General features: G+C 45.9%; 3 protein-coding genes across 4 annotated transcripts in view; 2 read left to right on the top strand and 1 right to left on the bottom strand.

Moving 5' to 3' along the window:
• The window catches only part of LOC308580851 (uncharacterized protein), a 132,360-nt gene that overhangs the window by 53,485 nt on the left and 59,020 nt on the right, over window positions 1-19,855 (top strand). The gene's annotated exons all lie outside the window — the stretch shown is intronic.
• Window positions 1-19,855, bottom strand: part of LOC308580782 (uncharacterized protein) — a 144,562-nt gene that overhangs the window by 52,248 nt on the left and 72,459 nt on the right. The gene's annotated exons all lie outside the window — the stretch shown is intronic.
• On the top strand, window positions 5,971-17,940 carry LOC308580693 (uncharacterized protein). Of its 2 annotated transcripts, none has more exons than XM_081182725.1 (2): window positions 5,971-6,022; window positions 15,873-17,940. In XM_081182725.1, the coding sequence occupies exons 1-2, from the start codon at window positions 5,977-5,979 to the stop codon at window positions 17,498-17,500; spliced, it is 1,674 nt and encodes a 557-aa protein (XP_081038851.1). In that variant the 5' UTR covers window positions 5,971-5,976; the 3' UTR covers window positions 17,501-17,940. The 2 variants fall into 2 exon arrangements, with proteins under 2 accessions (XP_081038851.1, XP_081038852.1); XM_081182726.1 differs by having other exon boundaries at window positions 5,978-6,022; window positions 15,876-17,940.

The raw sequence follows: 19,855 nt of genomic DNA on the forward strand, positions 1-19,855 counted from the left end.
GCTCCTAATGTTACGCAGCCTGTGCTGTCGTCGTGTTTTGTGACAGGTTAGTGTTAGGGTCAGTTTTACCTGCCTATCTACCAGAATAGAGCCAGGGACCCCAAAAGGGAAGAGATTCTCCCAGCATCAGAATGAAATATCAGTCATCAGTAGGGAAAAGGCTTACTTCCCAGATTGGTGACTGGGAGTGGCTGCCGGGACCATATGACACCAGTCCTGAAATACCTCAAGATTGGCTCCCAGTACATTTCCAAGAATCATAGAATCATAGAGTTGGAAGAGACCACAAGGGCCATCGAGTCCAACCCCCTGCCAAGCAGGGAACACCATCAGAGCACTCCTGACATATGGTTGTCAAGCCTCTGCTTAAAGACCTCCAAAGTAGGAGACTCCACCACACTCCTTGGCAGCAAATTCCACTGTCAAACAGCTCTTACTGTCAGGAAGTTCTTCCTAATGTTTAGGTGGAATCTTCTTTCTTGTAGTTTGGATCCATTGCTCCGTGTCCGCTTCTCTGGAGCAGCAGAAAACAACCTTTCTCCCTCCTCTATGTGACATCCTTTTATATATTTGAACATGGCTATCATATCACCCCTTAACCTCCTCTTCTCCAGGCTAAACATGCCCAGCTCCCTTAGCCGTTCCTCCTTTGTTCTTCAATTCAAAGTGTTGGTGCTGACCTTGAAAGCCCTAAACTGCCTTGGCCCTGTATACCTGAAGGAGCGTCTCCACCCCCACCGTTCTGCCCGGACACTGAGGTCCAGCTCCAAGGGCCTTCTGGTGGTTCCCTCCCTGAGAGAAGTGAGGTTACAGGGAACCAGGCAGAGGGCCTTCTCGGTAGTGGCGCCCTCCCTGTGAAATGCCCTCCCTTCAGATGTCAAGGAAATAAAGAACTATGACTTTTAGAAGACATCTGAAGCCAGCCCTGTATCAGGAAGTTTTTAATGTTTTGACATTTTATTGTGTTTTCCATATGTGCTAGAAGCCACCCAGAGAGGCCATGGCAGGATACAAATAATAAAATTATTATTACTACTACTACTCAGTGAACATGCTGCGGGGGGGGGGGGGGAGGACATATTGGATGTACTTAGAAATGCAACCCCACCCACCCCAGTAAACACCTCCAAAATTACATAAGTGGAGCAGTAGCGAAAAAGGTTTGAGGATCTTTTTTTAAAAAGTGTTTATTAATTTTGCAATAAGAACATCTAATTAACATATAAAATAAAATAAACATTAACAACTAAAATTTTAAAAAGCCCAATCGCCTTCCAAATTGTAGTCTTAATTTTTTGACTTCCCACGGTCTGACTTCCAAAGCCTTAGTCCTGGGAAGATAATGCAAGCTTGTTTTCTGCTACTCCAGAGGGTTGAACCCAAAGCAGTGGACTCGAATAAGGAGAAAGGAGATCCCAACAAATAACTTTCTGATGGCAAATGCTGTTTGAGACTTGAAACCTTGGAAGGTGGTGGACTCTCTGTTGTTGTTGTTGATGATGATGTTTAGTCGTTTAGTCATGTCCACCTCTTCGTGACCCCATGGACCAGAACACGCCAGGCACTCCTGTCTTCCACTGCCTCCCGCAGTTTGGTCAAACTCATGCTGGTAGCTTTGAGAACACTGTCCAACCATCTCGTCCTCTGTTGTCCCCTTCTCCTTGTGCCCTCCATCTTTCCCAACATCAGGGTCTTTTCAAGAGAGTCTTCTCTTCTCATGAGGTGGCCAAAGTATTGGAGTCTCAGCTTCAGGATCTGTCCTTCTAGTGAGCACTCAGGGCTGATTTCCTTCAGAATGGATAGGTTTGTTTTTCTTGCAGTCCATGGGACTCTCAAGAGTCCTCTAATTCAAAAGCATCAATTCCTCGGTGATCAGCCTTCTTTATGGTCCAGCTCTCACTTCCATACATCACTACTGGGAAAACCATAGCTTTAACTATATGGATCTTTGTTGGCAAGGTGATGTCTCTTCTTTTTAAGATGCTGTCTACGTTTGTCATTGCTTTTCTCCCAAGAAGCAGGTGTCTTTTAATTTTGTGACTGCTGTCACTGTCTGCAGTGATCATGGAGCCCAAGAAAGATCTCTCACTGTCTCCATTTCTTCCCCTTCTATTTGCCAGGACGTGATGGGACCAGCAGCCATGACCTTCGTTTTTTTGATGTTGAACTTCAGACCGTATTTTGCGCTCTCCTCTTTCACCCTCATTAAAAGGTTATTTAATTCCTCCTCACTTTCTGCCATCAAGGTTGTGTCATCTGCATATCTGAGGTTGTTGATACTTCTTCTGGCAATCTTAATTCCGATTTGGGATTCATCCAGCCCAGCCTTTCGCATGATGAATTCTGCATATAAGTTAAATAAGCAGGGAGACAATATACAGCCTTGTCGTACTCCTTTCCCAATTTTGAACCAATCAGTTGTTCCATATCCAGTTCTAACTGTAGCGTCTTGTCCCACATAGAGATTTCTCAGGAGACAGATGAGGTGATCAGGCACTCCCTTTTCTTTAAGAACTTGCCATAGTTTGCTGTGGTCGACACAGTCAAAGGCTTTTGCATAGTCAATGAAGCAGAAGTAGATGTCTTTCTGGAACTCTCTAGCTTTCTCCATAATACAGCGCATGTTTGCAATTTGGTCTCTGGTTCCTCTGCCCCTTTGAAATCCAGCTTGCACTTCTGGGAGTTCTCGGTTCACATACTGCTTAAGCCTGCCTTGTAGAATTTTAAGCATAACCTTGCTAGCGTGTGAAATGAGTGCAATTGTGCAGTAGTTGGGAGCATTCTTTGGCACTGCCCTTCTTTGGGATTTCTTTGGGATTTTGAGTTTTCCAAACTTGCTGGCATATTGAGTGTAGCACCTTAACAGCATCTTTTAAATAGTTCAGCTGGAATATCATCACTTCCACTGGCCTTGTTATTAGCAGTGCTTTCTAAGGCCCATTTGACTTCACTCTCCAGGATGTGTGGCTCAACAGAGGTTGGATGGGCTTCCATCAGGGATTTTTTTATCTGTGATTCCTGCATTGCAGAGGGTTGAGCTAGATGACCCTTGGGGTCCCTTCCAATTCTTATGATTCTGAGAAAAAGCACACACAAAAACCCATAAAAGAAACTAGGCCAGTTCTGCTAGGAAGGGCCAGATCAGGATATCTGATGTGGGGAGCACATTTATTGCAGGTGCTGAGACAGGCAGTACAGTGCAGTGGTTAGAATACTGATTGAGGCCCAGGGGGACCAGGGTTCAGATCCTCCCTCACTGGGTGATAATGGGCAATTCACAGTCTCTCCCCCCTAACCTACCTCACAAGAATGTTGTGAGGGTAAAATGGAAGAGGTGTGGATGGGAGACCAACGTCAGCCCTCTTGACCTCCTTGGTGGAAATCCGGGCAGTTTAGTTTAGAAAATGTAAGGAGCATAAGGATGGATGAAAACATAAAAGGAATTCCAGTAGGGTGCAAATCATATAAATTTAAAGCATTTGTGGACGACCTGTTCATAACTCTGGAAGAACCCCTGGAATATATTCCAAGGGTGCTAGGGAAAAAATGATAATTTTGGGCAAGTAGCATAAAAGTTGAAAAAAAACAAAAGTATTACTGAAGAATATGTCAGAACAAAAGAAAAATGAATTTAAGTCAAAAACAGACCTAGTGATAGAAAAGAAAGTGAAATATCTAGGGGTGTGGTTAACAACTAGAAATATAAACATTTTTAAATAGTACTATTTAAAGGTCTGGAATGAAGTTAAAAGGGATATGGAGATATGGGGAAAGATAAACTTATCATTGTGGGGAAGGGTCTCTGTGATAAAAATGAATGTATTGACAATAATCTTGTTTTTATTCCAATCAATACCTGTGGTTAGAGGAGCGGAACACTTTAAGCAATGGAAAAAGGATATTTCTAAATTTATCTGACGGGGGGACGGGACGGGACGGGACCTAGAATAAAATATAAATTATTAACAGGTTTAAAACAAAGAGGTGGATTCTCCCTGCTGGCTTTAAAGTTATATTATGAAGCATCCTGTCTCTGCTGGCTGCGAGAATGGATACAGTTAAACAATACTGAGGTATTAGATCTGGAAGGACATGATAATAGGTTTGGTTGGCATGCTTACTTATGGTATGAGAAAACAAAGGTACACAAGGGATTCCTGAACCACATTATAGGGAAATCAATTTACCAAGTATGGGACAAATATAAGTATTTATTAGAGAACAAGACACCTTTGTGGCATTCCCCATTGGAAGCCATATCTGTAAAAAAGGTAAACATGAATGGAAATTGGGCAACAAAGAAAGATCTGCTAACATACGAAGACTACAAATTAAAGGTGAAAGAATATGAGGATATAAAAGCTCTGTTAACAGATTGGTTACAATATTACCAATTAAATGACATATTCAGAGGTGACAAAGAGAAAGGCTTTGGGAAGGAATTCTTAAAGTTTGAAAGGGAACTATTAGAAAATAATGAGAAATTGTTACCAAGAATGTACAAACTACAGTTGGAATGGGAGACGAAAGATGAAGAGGTTAAAGCTGTAATGATACACGTGGGCAAAAGACATAGGTTATAATATACCACTTGAATCATGGGAAAATAGGTGGAAAGAGATTTTAAAATTCACGGCATGTAGTTCATTAAAAGAAAATTATATGAAGATGATGTACCGGTGGTATTTTACTCCAGTAAAGTTTGCTAAGTTTGAGAGCCAGTGTGGTGTAGTGGTTAAAAGTGGTAGTCTCGTAATCTGGGGAACTGGGTTCGCGTCTCCGTTCCTCCCAGTGGCGTAGCGTGGGGGGTGCAGGGGGGCCGGCCGCATCATCTGGGGGTTAGGGGGCGCAAACCCACGGGTTAGGGGGCACAAATTACTTGCCTTGCCCCGGGTGCTGACAACCCACGCTACGCCACTGGCTCCTCCACATGCAGCTGCTGGGTGACCTTGGGCCAGTCACACTTCTTTGAAGTCTCTCAGCCCCACTCACCTCACAGAGTGTTTGTTGTGGGGGAGGAAGGGAAAGGAGAATGTTAGCCGCTTTGAGACTCCTGAAGGGGAGTGAAAGGCGGGATATCAAATCCAAACTCCTCCTCCTCCTCTTCTTCTAAAATGTATAAAAAATACCTCTATACTGGAAATGTAAGGATAAGGGGAAGGTACTCCCCCCCCCCAAAAAAAATGTGGTGGACATGTACAAAAGTAAAGGGCTTCAGGGAAATGATATACAATGAACTTTAAAAAAAGTTTAAAATTATGTTTGTTAAAAAAAAACAGAGGCTTTTTAACTTGGTGTAATAGGAGGAGAATTGCCAAGGAAGCAAAAGAGGCCAGATGCTACTAGCCCAGATGTGGAAAGAAGAAAAGGTCCCAAAGAAAGAAGAATGGATAACTAAGATGATTGAGTATGCCGAAATGGCTAAACTTTCTGTGAACAGATCTAAGCAGAAAAAAATTCAATCAAGAGTGGGAGAACTTTATAGACTATTTTAAAGAACACTGTAAAAACGTGAAAACATTAGCAAGTTTGCTGTAACATTTATGAACTAAGAATAGATTTAGGAGGGAAAACAAAGGTTGAAATTAATTGAGGAAATATATAGTAATTACATGCAAGGAGAATAAAAGGGGGGGATAGAAACGGGGGCGGGGGAAAGTCAATTCTTGCAAATTTGGATTGGATATGGATTGTACCAAAAGCAAAAATGTTGTTAATTTGAAAATTAAGAATAATTTTTAAAAATTAGTTTAGAAAACGTTTTGGGGCGCCCGTGCAGCTGATCCAGCGGGGCTTTCCGGAGGCGAGACCAGCGCCTCTCCTCGCTCCTTGCCCGGAGAAGCCCAGAGGCTCCTGCCGCTCGGCTACGAATCGGTTAAGAGCAGCGGCGACAGAGCTGAGATTCCTAGAGCGGAAGAAAAAGGGCTGTCGGGAGAATAGCAGCTTCCGCTTCCTGTCTCGCTTGGGGGGGGGGAGATGCCGAACATGGCGGCGGCTGTCCTTCCTCGCGGAGGCGCTGGAGGTGGGTCATATTGTTATATATTATAACTGGGGGGGGGGGTAGTGGGTGTGCTGCTGGAGGGAGTTATGAGGAGGGATTTAAAAAAACCCTGTTAGGCAAAGCGTTTCAATGTAAGTTTTTTTCTGCGTCTCCTTTTTCTAGTCATCAATTTATCCAGATTTTCTCATTATTAAAGACCTCTTGAAAATTGTTCAGCATTTTGGTGCAGATCTCGCCTAATGCTCACGCTTTTGCGAAGGGTATTTCCACAAATCTTTACATTTGCCATAATTAATGCGTTCTGTATATAATTCCGGTAAAATAATGCATTTATAGTTCTTCCCCCCTTTTTATGGGGGTAGGAAATCTTTTCCCAATGGAAGGGCAGATCTTTCTCCTGCTCTCCTCCCTGCAGGCCAACTTGGGCAGGTGGGGGACCTTCCTTGGGCTCCCCATAGGGCTTGGGGTCAAGGCAAACCCTTAAGCATTGAAAAACCTTCTGCAGAGGCTCCCCCTGGAACTTGTAATATTTTTTATCTGGCCTGATTTTACTAAAATTTGTTAAATTTACATACCTCCCTATACCCACAGGCCTCAGGACGGTTCACAGGATAAAAGTACATAATCAAAACAGAAACAAAAAGAACCAATTACACACACACACACACACACACACCCAACACACACATTTTAAATTATTTGTGTAAGCAGTTTCTGCAAGAGGAGTTCTGGGCATAAGAGATTTTTTTTAAAAAGGAGAAACAAGCAACTTCAAGTCCACATTAAAATTCCAAGTGTGACTGAGGCCTTATTTAGACAGGCTAACGCCACTACTACTACTACTACTACTACTAATAATAATAATAATAATACCCCTAAGCCCCCTTTCCCACTTTGTGGAGCCTGATTGGCTCCCTGGTACACTCCAGAGCTTAGGTGAGGAAACAAGCTGGGAGACTGCTTGAATGAAAGTGGAGGACAGATCCAAATGAATGCAACCGAACACTGGTATGGGCTTATTATCAAGCCTACCTAGTGGCAGTGAAGGGAGAAAAAAAGGCATACTTTGCTGCCTCCATTGCATCTTCATTATGTCGTCCGGCAGAACTTTTCCAAGTTGTACAGAGCCTTTTACAGGCAGGCTCAAAGGAGGAGTAGAACCAGCAGTAGCTCGCTGTGACTTGTTTGCAAAGCATTTTAAAGATAAAATTGCTTGCATCCACCATGATCTTGACTCTGCTGTTACAGCAGATGAGTCTCATGGGGCGTCCAGAGCACAGTCTAGTCCTGTTGTGTTGGATGAGTTTTTTCAGTTGGCAAGACTCGAAGATATGGACATGGTGTTTTGATCAGTCAGGGTGACCGTTTGCATTCTAGACCGTTTCCCCTCTTGGCTGATAAAATCCAGCAGGGAGGGAACAGCAGGCTGGGCCAGGGAGATGATCAGTGCCTCTTTACAAGAGGGGGTGGTCCCTGCATGTTTGAAGGAGGCAGAGGTAAAACCACTCCTTAAGAAACCTTCTCTGAATTCAGAAAGCCTAACTACCGGCCAGTTGTTGATCTCCCTTTCCTGGGCAAAGTTCTGGAGCGAGTGGTCGCAGACCAGATCCAGGTGCTTTTGGAAGAAACTGATTTTCTGGATCCATTTCAATCAGGGTTTAGGCCTGGTTTTGGCACGGAAACTGCTTTGGTGGCCCTCTATGATGACCTCTGTCGAGAGAGAGACAAGGGAAATGTGTCCCTGTTCATTGTTCTCCACCTCTCAGCGGTTTTCAATAGCATCCACCATGGTATCCTTCTGGAGCGACTCTCTGAACTGGGGGTGGGTGGCCCTGCTTTGCGATGGTTCCAATCCTACTAGGATGGTCATTTCCAAAGGGTGTTACTTGGGCAATGCGTTTCAGCCCCATGGAAGCTTCAATGTGGGGTTCCGCAGGGCCTAATCCAATCCCCCTTGTTCTTTAACATCTACATGAAATCGCTGGGAAGGGTTATCCAGAGGTTTGGAGTACGTTTCCAGCAGTATGCTGATGACACTCAGCTCTATTTCTCCTTTTTATCTGAAGATAAGGCAGTGGAAGTGCTGGACCGGTGTCTTGCCTTTGTAATGGACTGGATGAGAGCCAACAAATTGAAGCTCGATCCAGATAAGAGTGAGGCTCAGTTAGTGGGTGGTTCCCTAGAGCAGATGGCTGGGAGGTCGCTTGCTCTTGATGGGGTTACACTTCCTCTGGAGGAGCAGGTTCGTCGCTTGGGGGTTCTCCTGGATCCTTTGCTGTTGCTCGAGGCTCAGATGGCCTGTAGTGCCTTCCATCAGCTTTGGCTGGTAGCCCAGCTACACCCCTATCTGGACAGGAATAGCCTATCTACCGTTGTCTATACTCTGGGAAATTCAAGGTTAGATATAGATATGCGTTATACGTAGGGCTGCCTCTGAAGACAGTCTGGAAACTTCAGCTAGTGCAGAATTTACTGGCCAGGTTGCTCACTGGAGCAAGGTGGTTTGAGCATATTACCCCCATCCTAGTCTGACTGCACTCGCTACCAAATAGTTTCCAGGCCCAATTCAAAGTGCTGGTTTTGACCTATAAAGCCTTAAATGGCTCAGGACCACAATACTTCAAGGGCCACCTCTTTGCATATGAACCTACTCGGACCCTGAGATCCCCTTCTGATCTCAAGTGGTCTAGAGCAGTGTTTCCCAACCACTGTTCCGCGGCACACTAGTGTGCCGCGAGATGTTGCCTGGTGTGCCGCGGGAAAAATTAAAAAATTCGAAAGTTTTTTTTATAAAAAAAGTCAAATTTTCGATTGGGGCGCCGTCACTAGATGACCCCTGGGGTTCCCTCCTCCTCCTCCTCCGGGGAGGCCCTTCCTGGCTCTCGGCCAAGGCTTGGCGGCTGCCACTCACTCACTCGCTCGCCCACCCGTCCCTCCATCCCTGCACCCGGCCTCTCCCCCTCCGTCCCTGGCGCGGGGGCTGCCGGGATCCGTAGTCCCCTCGCCCTTGGGCTCCGCGCCCGCGCGGGGTGCGCAAACTACGTTTCCCAGCGTGGCCTGGCGGGCCGGGCGTTTTGTTTGAAGCGCTCTTCTCCCGGCCATGGAATGAGCGCAGCGGCGGCGGCCGGGCGGGCAGGGGCTCTTCCGTGCAGACCCCGCGCAGCCTGCCTGCGCCCCCATGGAGATCGGGCGGCAGGATGGAGCCCGGGGATCCCCGCGGAGGCGGAGCGGCGGAGGCGGAGGCTGCCCCCCAGTTAGGGCTGCGTCGGGGGTTTTTTCTTTTTGCAATACTGCATCCGCGCCGGAGGGGACGCATCGGACTGCGGGGAGACCCCTTGGTGGGCGTGCAAGGCAATGCATGCGTGCAGGCATTGCATGGAGTGCAGTGCAGTGCAATGCAATGGCAACGCGGCGCCCTGCATGCATGCATGCAACTTCCACCGGCACTCCGGACTTGGCAGGTGAGGGGGGTCCCCAGTGGGCGGCAGAGAGAGCCGGGAGGGCGAAGGGGAGCCGGGGGGGAGCAGTGCTGCTCCCTGAGCCGAGCCCGGGGAGAAACTTCGGCGTCGTTGCGCCGGGTGTTAGAAGCGGAGGCTGGCGGGGGCCCCTCACCTGCAAAAGCTGGTCGCCTCTCATATATTTCATGCATTGCATTCATCGCCCGCTTTCTCCTCCAAGGAGCTCCCGGGGGCGCGTGTGGTTCTCCCCGTGTTATCCTCGCAACAACAACCCTGCGAGGTGGGTCAGGCGAGTGGCCCAAGGGAGCACCCAGGGATTGTCCTGGCCAGGTGGGGTGATTTGAACCCTGCTCTCTGCCCGGTCTTCGTCCTCATTTAGCCCCCACATGTGCATGACTGTGCATGACTGAGGTTTTCCCCCCTCGTCTTGGCTATGGTGTGAGTCTGTCCTGTTAATTAATGGGGTTCTGCCTTCGGAGAAGATGAGCCAGCCCTCAAGGAGGTGATTATGTAATTTGCTAGCAATTCATGTCCCTCCCGGCGTGACGCTGCGCGCTGACGTCACGGGGCTGTAATGGTGGTGTGCCTCGAGATTTTTTTCATGAAACAAGTGTGCCTTTGCCCAAAAAAGGTTGGGAAACACTGGTCTAGAGGGTGGCAACACAAGAACAGGGCCTTCTCTGCAGGGGCTCCCTGTCTGTGGAATGCTTTCCCCAGGGAAGTTAACCTGGCGCCTTCCTTAAAACCTTTGTTGTTGTTTAGTCGTCTTAGTCGTGTCCGACTCTCCATGACCCCATGAATCAGAGCATGCCTTGGAAACTCACTTTCCTCTCAAAGCGTCTCCTTTTTTATGTCCATGGAGCTTTCATGGCATAATACTGGAGTGGGTTGCCAGTTTCTTCTCCAGGTGGATCACATTTAGTCTAAACTCTCAGATGACCTGTCCATCTTCCTTCCTCAGGGCCTGTAAGACAGAACTATTCCACCTGGCTTTCAGTTTGAACCTGGCCTGATCTTTTGTTCCCCTTCCTTCCTTCCCTCCCCCTCCCTTTTTTGTGAAGATTACCCACTCTGGGATCCCACAGCTAGTTCTTCCCTGGTCTCCTCGCTGGCCCAGGTGGGACTAATTTGGCCAGCTAGCTCGGGTGATCATCTAATATTTATTAGATGGATTTCCCCCCTAAATTGATTTTTGATTTTATTGTTATTTAAGCTTTATACCGTATTTTATGCTTTTTTTGTAGCATCAATTAAGTGTTTTGTAGTATCAATAATTTATTATTATTATTATTATTATTATTATTATTATTATTATTATTATAGGTCATAGCTTCTCTGAGTTATTCAAGCCCCTTTGCCATGACAAGGCAGTGATCCATGAAGGGGTTTACACCTTTAGGTGCCATGCAAACATGTTCCTTTTAAACCAGGTTTTTGCTTGCTATGTTTGACATCCTATAGTCTTTTTCAAAGGTTGCTCTTTTTTGGGGAGGTGGGTGTTATTGGGCTGTTGTTTTTATTCTGATTATATACGATGTGATCTTTTCTGTGAACCATGCCGAGTCCTCCGGGTATAGGGCAGTATATAAACTCAATAAATAAGACAATGTTAATGCAATACTAATACTTTCATTATTTGTACCCCACGAATCTGACTGGGTTGCCCCAGCCACTCTAGCTGGCTTCTAACAAATATAACAAATATATATATGTATATATTCAAATCATATTTATTAAAGTTTCCAAAATACAAAAAATAAAAATACAAAGAAAAAAGAAAAATAAAATACATTTGAAACCTTGTTTTCATTACCAACTTTCTGGGACTCCCCCATCCCCCTCCCTACCGTATTCCCCTTTCATTAATTTGGTTCTACAAGCTCTCACTCCCCATTTAAAACTTAATTTGTTTAACCCACTATTCAAATTTAAATTATACAATCATTCCACCATCCCTCATCATTAACAGAAAGAAAAAAAGATTTTTTCCCCGAGGTCCGCCCCAGTTTCCTTCCACGAATTCCCTTTTTTTAATAAACACGTCCAATCAAAATAAGATGATATACAAGAAGCTATATAAAGATAGAAAAAATCAAAGATATAAAAGGATTCAAAAAGTAGTTACACAGCCTTTGGATTCTAAATCTCCCCCCCCCTTCCCCGGTTTGAATTCCCCATGTCCATCAGTCTGTCTGTTATCAGCCTGGAAATCTTAGATCCATGACCAGATTTTCCCCCAGTTCCACCTTGCCAGTTTTTTTAATTTATTTATTTTAATGATATTTAACTTCAAACATCCAATCTAAAAAAGGCCCCAAAAGGCCTTCCTTGGTCTTTAAAACTCCCCCCATTGTTCTTTCCATGTCGTAGTCAGTCCTTTGTTCTTTTTTTCTCACTTTCTCAGGTTTCTTGTCCTGTTCCGCTGCTAAAACATTCTAATTCAGAAATTTGGTACCTCTACAGGGGTTATTGTTGTTCAGGAACAAAAACTTACCGTATTTTTCGCTCTATAACACGCACCTGACCATAACACGCACGTAGTTTTTAAAGGAGGAAAACAAGAAAAAAATATTCTAAATGAAACAGTAGATGTATGATTTTTGTGGTTCATGCTGTGGCCACAGACATGTGATCTGATGGTGAGTTTGGGGTGACCCAGTGCAAAAATCCTGAGGATCCATGTGGATCCGTGCTTTGCAACCACGTTTTAAGTGGGGAGGGAAGGAAAAGCACTCAAGGGATAAGGAGCACGTGTGGGGTGGGTGGAGAAGCAGCTTTTCTGCGAGCTGAGCAGGGAGGGAAAGAGCACTGTTGCTTTAAAGGTATACTTAAGGTATTTGCCCTGTGCCTGGGGTTTTTTCCATTTAACAGTTTGCAGCCTTTTTCTTCGCTCCTTGTTTTGAGGCAGAATAGATTTGAGCAAGTGAGGAGGACTTGGATTGCAGGGGATTTGCTATTAGCTGTGTAAAAGCTCTCCTCCTTGCAGCCTTCTACTTTGTTTGTACAGGTGGCTACTGGTATCAGGTTCAGTTTGAGTGATAAGCAGCCACCAGCAGCAATACAATGGAGCACAAAAAGCAGTAGGGGCACTAGGACCCAGACAATGCTCAAATCTATCCTGCCTGAAAACAGCTGAGAAGCGGGGGGATAGCCTTTTCTTTTACTTCCTGGTTTTCACTGCGCTCGTGGCTCAGAGCTCCAGGTTGGTTTTGGGTTTTTTTTGCTGCTGGTTGCTTAAACTTTATCCTTCCTGATCCAAGCCCTCCTGTCCCTCTGCAGCCTCATTGCTCCATTTAGAGAGCGCTGGGACCTTTGCTAGCTGAGGCTGCAGCAGCTGTTACCGGCTACTTTAAAAGCGCCTGCTGGCTTTGAACTGCCTGCCTTCTCCCGGCTTGCTATGGCTCCCGTCTGTCCCTCCTCGCGTGTAAGCGGCTGCTGCCCGCTTTGCTGCCATGGCTCTCCTTCCCTCCCTCCTCCTCAGCTCCTCCCCCTCCTCCTGGCTGTAAAGCAAGCAAAGCTAGAGCCGTTCAAAGCCCTGCAAGCGGCTCCGCTTTGCTTGACTGACGGCAGCCATGGCTCCGGTCGAGTGCATTCGCTCCGTAACACGCACAGGCATTTCCCCTTACTTTCTAGGAGCAAAAAACTGCGTGTTATGGAGCGAAAATTACGGCACGTCCAGTCCCTTCCTTTCTTCAATAGAAAATTGTATTGTCTCCTTTAATATAAACACCCCTGTAGACGAAATACTGTTTCAGTTTTGCAGCTTTCCCAAGAGATAACAAGTCCTGTACGATTCCAAGAGTATTTTTCCACTTACGACCGTTCTTGTAATGTCCCGAAACCCCTCTAGGGGGATTGTAATAACTTTGTTTCCTCTGATCCAAAAGTCCAATTGTTGTTCCTTATTTTCGACAGTTTATATCCAAATTGTAGCAAATTGTAACAAAATTAACTAGCAAAGTCCTCAGGCAAAGTCCTCTTTAAATTCTCCAACTTTGACAGCTACTTTGACAGCTGTCAAAGTCTCCGTCTTCTTCACCAGGCTCTCTCGTAAATCGCCCCGGTTCCCAGGGGGGGGGTTACATTTTCCTTCTCACCCTCCACTCTTCTCCTCCAGCACAGTTCTTGTAATTTCCCATCGTGGAATTATTAATTTTTGTCAGAAATACGCTTCTCTCTCGACCTTGGTTACCCAGTCCTTGTATTAGAATGTTTACAATAGGGGGGGGCTGACTTCCTTTTTGGATCTCCCCCGCTCGTGCCAAATCCGAAAAAAATTCTTTTTTTCTCCTTTTAAACCCGGTTTCCAAATTACTCACGGGTTGTTGTTAATAGTCCGAATTTTCAATAGAAGAAGTCAGCGCTCTCCGTCGAATGGCATGCAGCTTCGCTCGGCAGGGAAAGCAGAGGACTCACAGCACCACACTACTCCCCGGCACCCGATCCGTAGCCTTTAAAAAGGCTCCTTCACAAGTCGGGAGGGCGCTAATGGTGCCCGCTGAGTCACCCATGTCCACGGGCTCCGTACCTGTGGTTTTTAAGGGTCCCCGCGTCGCCGGCGCGGTAGGACCCAGCCCCTGCCGAGCAGACTCCCTCCGGAGCTCGGAGGGAGTCCGCCATTCGGTGATGGCGCCAACCCGGAAGTCCGAGACAAATATAACAAATATAAAAGCATAATAAAATATTAAAAATTTCCCTCTACATGGCTGCCTTCAGATGTCTTTTAAAGGTTGTATAGTTGTATAGTTATTTATCTTGGTAGGTTTCTGGATGAAACATCGGCTCTGGATCCATTCCAGTCCGGCTTCCGCGCTGGTCATGGGACCGAAACGGCTCTGGTCGCCCTAACAGATGATCTTCGTAGACAGCTGGACCGAGGCGGGTCGGGGCTGCTGATTCTTCTAGATCTGTCAGCAGCTTTCGACATGGTCGATCACGAACTTCTGGACCACCGCCTCGCCGACGTGGGGATCCAGGGCGCAGTCCTTCAATGGCTGCGCTCGTTTCTCTCTGGTCGGGGACAGAGGGTGGCGCTTGGGGGGGAACTGTCATCCCGCCACTCCTTGGTGTGTGGAGTGCCTCAGGGTGCGATTCTCTCCCCGATGCTTTTTAACATCTTTATGCGCCCCCTCGCCCAGCTTGTCCGGAGTTTTGGGCTGGGCTGCCATCAGTATGCTGATGACACCCAACTCTATCTGTTGATGGATGGCCATCCTGACTCGGCCCCAGACACACTGATCAGATGCTTGGAAGCTGTGGCTGGATGGTTACGTGGGAGCCGGTTGAAGTTAAATCCTTCGAAGACAGAGGTCCTCTGGCTGGGACGGGACGATATGGGATTGAGGGGGCAACTCCCATCTCTTGCGGGGGTGCAATTAGTGCCAGCACCGTCCGTTAAGAGTTTGGGTGTAATCTTCGATACCTCCCTCTCCATGGAGGCGCAGATTGCAGCTATAACAAAGGCGGCATTTTTTCATCTCCGCCAAGCTAAGCAGTTGGCTCCTTACCTCTCTCGCCCTGACCTAGCCACTGTGATCCATGCGACGGTCACCTCCAGACTGGATTATTGTAACTCGCTCTACGTGGGGCTGCCCTTGAGACTGACCCAGAAACTCCAGCGGGTGCAGAATGCCGCAGCGAGACTCCTTACGGGGTCTTCGCTGCGGGATCACATTCATCCGGTGCTATACCAGCTGCACTGGCTCCCGGTGGAGTACAGGATCAGGTTTAAGGTGCTGGTTTTAACCTTCAAAGCCCTACACGGCTTAGGACCCTCGTATCTACGGGACCGCCTCTCCTGGTATGCCCCACAGAGGAACTTACGGTCCTCAAATAAAAACATCTTGAAGGTCCCAGGCCACAGAGAGGTTAGGCTGGCCTCAACTAGAGCCAGGGCTTTTTCGGCTGCGGCTCCAACCTGGTGGAACGCTCTGTCACAAGAGACAAGGGCCCTGCAGGACTTGACATCCTTCCGCAGGGCCTGCAAGACAGAGCTGTTCCACCAGGCCTTTGGTTAGGGCACAGCCTGACTCCCTCCTTTGGCAATCTTTACAATACTTTAGTTTATGGTTGCCATCAATTTTGATTTTAATTAATTCTTATGATGTTTTTATAATGTGGCACTATTTTAGTGTTGTTAGCCGCCCTGAGCCCGGCTTCGGCTGGGGAGGGCGGGATATAAATAAAATTTATTATTATTATTATTATTATTATCTGACATCTCACAAGAGGGTGTTCCACAGGGTGGGCACCACTACCAAGAAGGCCCTCTGCCTTGTTCCCTGTAACTTTACTTCTCACAGTGAGGGAACTGCCACAAGGCCCTTGGAACCTGGATCTCTGTGTCCTGACTGAATGATTGGGGTGAAGACGCTCCTTTAGCATTTCATCAGTTTGCCTTTTTATTCCATCAGGAGATGTTGAAGGGATCCTCGTAGAAGGGGAACATTCAGAAGTGTCACCAAAAGGATCCAAAGAGGAGGAGGAGCAAAGGACGCTGGGGGGTCAAGATGGAGGCAGCAGGCAAGAGGGGAGACGAAAGCAGAAGCCGGAGGGTGACTCTTGTATGTTTCAGGGTGGTGAAAATCGAATTCCCAGAGAGGAGAAAAAGCATGAATGCACAGTGTGTGGAAAGAGATTGGGTAGCCGCTCAGCTCTTACTTTACATCAAAGAACTCATACAGGGGAGAAACCATATACATGTTCAGAGTGTGGAAAGAGCTTCAGTCAATGTGGTCAGCTTACCTCGCATCAAAGAACTCATACAGGGGAGAAACCATATACATGTTCAGAGTGTGGAAAGAGCTTCAGTCAATGTGGTCAGCTTACCTCGCATCAAAGAACTCATACAGGGGAGAAACCGTATACATGTTCAGAGTGTGGAAAGAGTTTCAGTCGATGTGGTCAGCTTACCTCGCATCAAAGAACTCATACAGGGGAGAAACCATATACATGTTCAGAGTGTGGAAAGAGTTTCAGTCGATGTGGTCAGCTTACATCGCATCAAAGAACTCATACAGGGGAGAAACCTTATACATGTTCAGAGTGTGGAAAGAGTTTCAGTCGATGTGGTCAGCTTACCTCGCATCAAAGAACTCATACAGGGGAGAAACCGTATACATGTTCAGAGTGTGGAAAGAGCTTCAGTAACAGTAGCTATCGTAAGTCGCATCAACGAACTCATACAGGGGAGAAACCTTACAAATGTTTGGAGTGTGGAAAGAGCTTCAGTGAAACTAGTTCCCTTACCTTGCATCTACGGACTCATACAGGGGAGAAACCGTATACATGTTCAGAGTGTGGAAAGAGTTTCAGACACTGTGGTGCCCTTACCTTGCATAAAAGATCTCATACAGGGGAGAAACCGTATACATGTTCAGAGTGTGGAAAGAGTTTCAGTAGGACTGGTGCCCTTACCTCGCATCTACGAACTCATACAGGGGAGAAACCGTATACATGTTCAGAGTGTGGAAAGAGTTTCAGTAGGACTGGTGCCCTTACCTCACATCAACGAACTCATACAGGGGAGAAACAGCATACGTGTTTGGAGTGTGGAAAGAGCTTCGCTTACCACAATGCGCTTACTAGACACCAACAAACTCATCGAGGCAACAAACCTTATAAATGCTGGAAGTGTGGCAAGAGCTTCAGTCGCACCGACTCCCTTTCCTTGCATGAAAGGATTCATACAGGGGGGAAACGATATACATGTTTGGAGTGTGGAAAGAGCTTCAGCTACAGTTGCAGCCTTACCTTGCATCAAAGATTGCACACAGGAGAGAAACCTTATAAATGTTTGGAGTGCGGGAAGAGCTTCTGTCATGGTATCCAACTCACGTCGCATCAAAGAACTCATACAGGAGAGAAACCGTATACATGTTTGGAGTGTGGAAGGAGCTTCAGTCACCATAGCACCTTTAATGTGCATCAAAGAACTCATACAGGGGAGAAACCGTATACGTGTTCGGAGTGTGGAAAAAGCTTCAGGTTCAGTAGTAGCCTTACTAGACACCAAAGAACTCATACAGCGAGGAAATCTTAGAAATGTTTGGCCTTCAGAAATAACTTATGTGACAAGGACTCCCTTACTAAACTGAAATGAACTCGTACAAGGGAAACAGAAAGGGTTGGCGTGTGGGAAGATCTTTAATCATATCAAATAACTCCTACAGAGAGTAAGCCAATGATTGTGTTCAGAATTAGAATTTGCTTTCATTAGAATTTTTATTCCTTTTAGTGGCTGTGTTGCAGATTGTATTCATCACTTGTATATAGCGTTGCTTTAATATTTCTCCAATCCCCAAAATTTGTTAATCTGGTGTGAATTGATCTGATATTTTTCATAGACACAAATGCATTCACTGGTATTCTGTTGACGTATGATGTAAATGACGTATCTTTGCAATGAGCGTATAGCCCCTCAGATCGCAGCTCTAATGAACAAATGCTGTTGAAAAACATATACTGCATAATAAGCCTCAATACGCAGTCAAGAGAGAAATTCTTCTTCTTTGGTAATCACTCATAGCTGAGTAAGATTGTCTTCCATAAACACGGTTTTAACAATGAGTCCGTAAGTGACTGTGGAGGCCAATTCTGGACCCACACATCCTTCCACAGTGGGGACATAGGTTCCCAGGCGGGAGTCAATCACAGTGTGGATTTGCCAAGCGTCCCTTCCTCTTAGCACGCTTCTCCCTTGCATCCTGAGTTCGAGTGTCTTCAAAGTCCATGACACCTTTGGTCTAGAGAGAAATTTGAACAGTATAGAAAATGCATTGATTTTCCAGCCTGTGTCTAGAGTATTAATAGGTCACTGTTCCAGGATGTGTGTTTCTTCACCTTCATCTGCCTAGGAGGGATTTCAGTTTTATGTCTCCGAAATATCCAGGCAGTGGCCGGTTCCTGATGGGATGTATTTGTGCTGTGTGTTCTCCCCCCAGCTCTCCCCTCCCCTAGTATTTCCCGTAACCCCCCACACACACACACACAATCTGGAAATGTGAAATTCACTATGTGCAGGTATTTGTTTATCTGATAATCTGGGAAAGGAAGAAGATGCAACTCAGCCAGCACACATTACAAAACCAAATTATGTTTTAAATACATTTTTTAGATACATCAGTTTTGCACGGAAGAGCAGTCAAACATTTCAAAATACATATGTGTTAGCGAGACAGTTTCCTTGTTGCATAGTCTAGTGAAAGGCAATGTTTCAGAACGGAACTCTGCTGATGAAATACCGAGTTACAGGTAGGTAGCCGTGTTGTCTGCTGTAGTCGAAACAAAATAAATAGATAAGATAAGATTCCTTTCAGTAGCACGTTAGAGACCAACCAAGTTTATTATTGGTATGAGCTTTCGTGTGCATGCACACTTCTTCAGGTACACTCAAACAGAAGTCACCAGACGCTTATATATAGCGAGAGGGTGGGGAGGGGTATTACTCAGAAGGGTGGTGGGAATGGGTGACTGGCTGATAGGTGTGGTAAACCTGCAATTGGTCTTACAGGCAAAAACAATGGGTGAGATGGCTAAAATAGCTTTATCATGTATAATGAGATAAAAATCCAATGTCTCTGTTCAGACCAGATCTCTCCATGGTTTTAAGTTTGGTAGTAAGTTGCAATTCAGCAACTTCTCTTTCCACTTTATTTCTGAAATTCTTTTGTAATAAGACAGCGACTTTCAGATCTTGTATAGAATGTCCTAGGAGATTGGAGTGTTCGCCTACTGCTTTCAGAAATACCTGATAGTGCAGGTAATAGTCCAGCAAACTTAATCCATATTTGGATGCCTGTTGCTCATGCCTAGCGATGGGAAGGCCTGGGGGGAAAAAACTAGAAAAATTGGGGAGGGGGGGAAACAGTTTTTTTCCTGAAGCCCTGTTTTCCCGGAAAAAATTAAAAAAAATTGTTTGATATAGTTTGAATATTCCACACACTTTCATTTTCAATTTTTCCTGAAAAAAATGACTGGGGGAAAACGGGGGGGGGGGCCTCCACCCCCCCAGGTCTTCCAGAACCCCCACTTTGGAACTCCCTGCTGACAGACACAGGCAGGTGCTCTCACTGTACTCCTTCCGGCAACTGCTCAAAACATTTTCGTTAGGCCAGCGCATCTGAACGTAGAAGCGGCATGCAATTTACTTCTTTTAAACCACTGCTGTCTCTTAAATACCTGCTTTTTAACTGTGTTTTATCCATCATTTTAATGTTCTGTTGTATATTTTTGTAAACTGTTTAGAAGCTCTCTTACCACCATGCGGTTTATAATATATAATAACAAATTCCATTTTAAAAACTCACAGTCCTTTTCCTTTCAAACAGAGTTTGAGCCTTAGTGCAAGATTTGTTGCTGTTGTTGTTTAGTCGTGTCCGACTGTTCGTGACCCCAT

This window comes from Podarcis bocagei (assembly GCF_964188305.1).
Source record: "Podarcis bocagei genome assembly, chromosome: 2".
Lineage (NCBI taxonomy): Eukaryota > Metazoa > Chordata > Lepidosauria > Squamata > Lacertidae > Podarcis > Podarcis bocagei.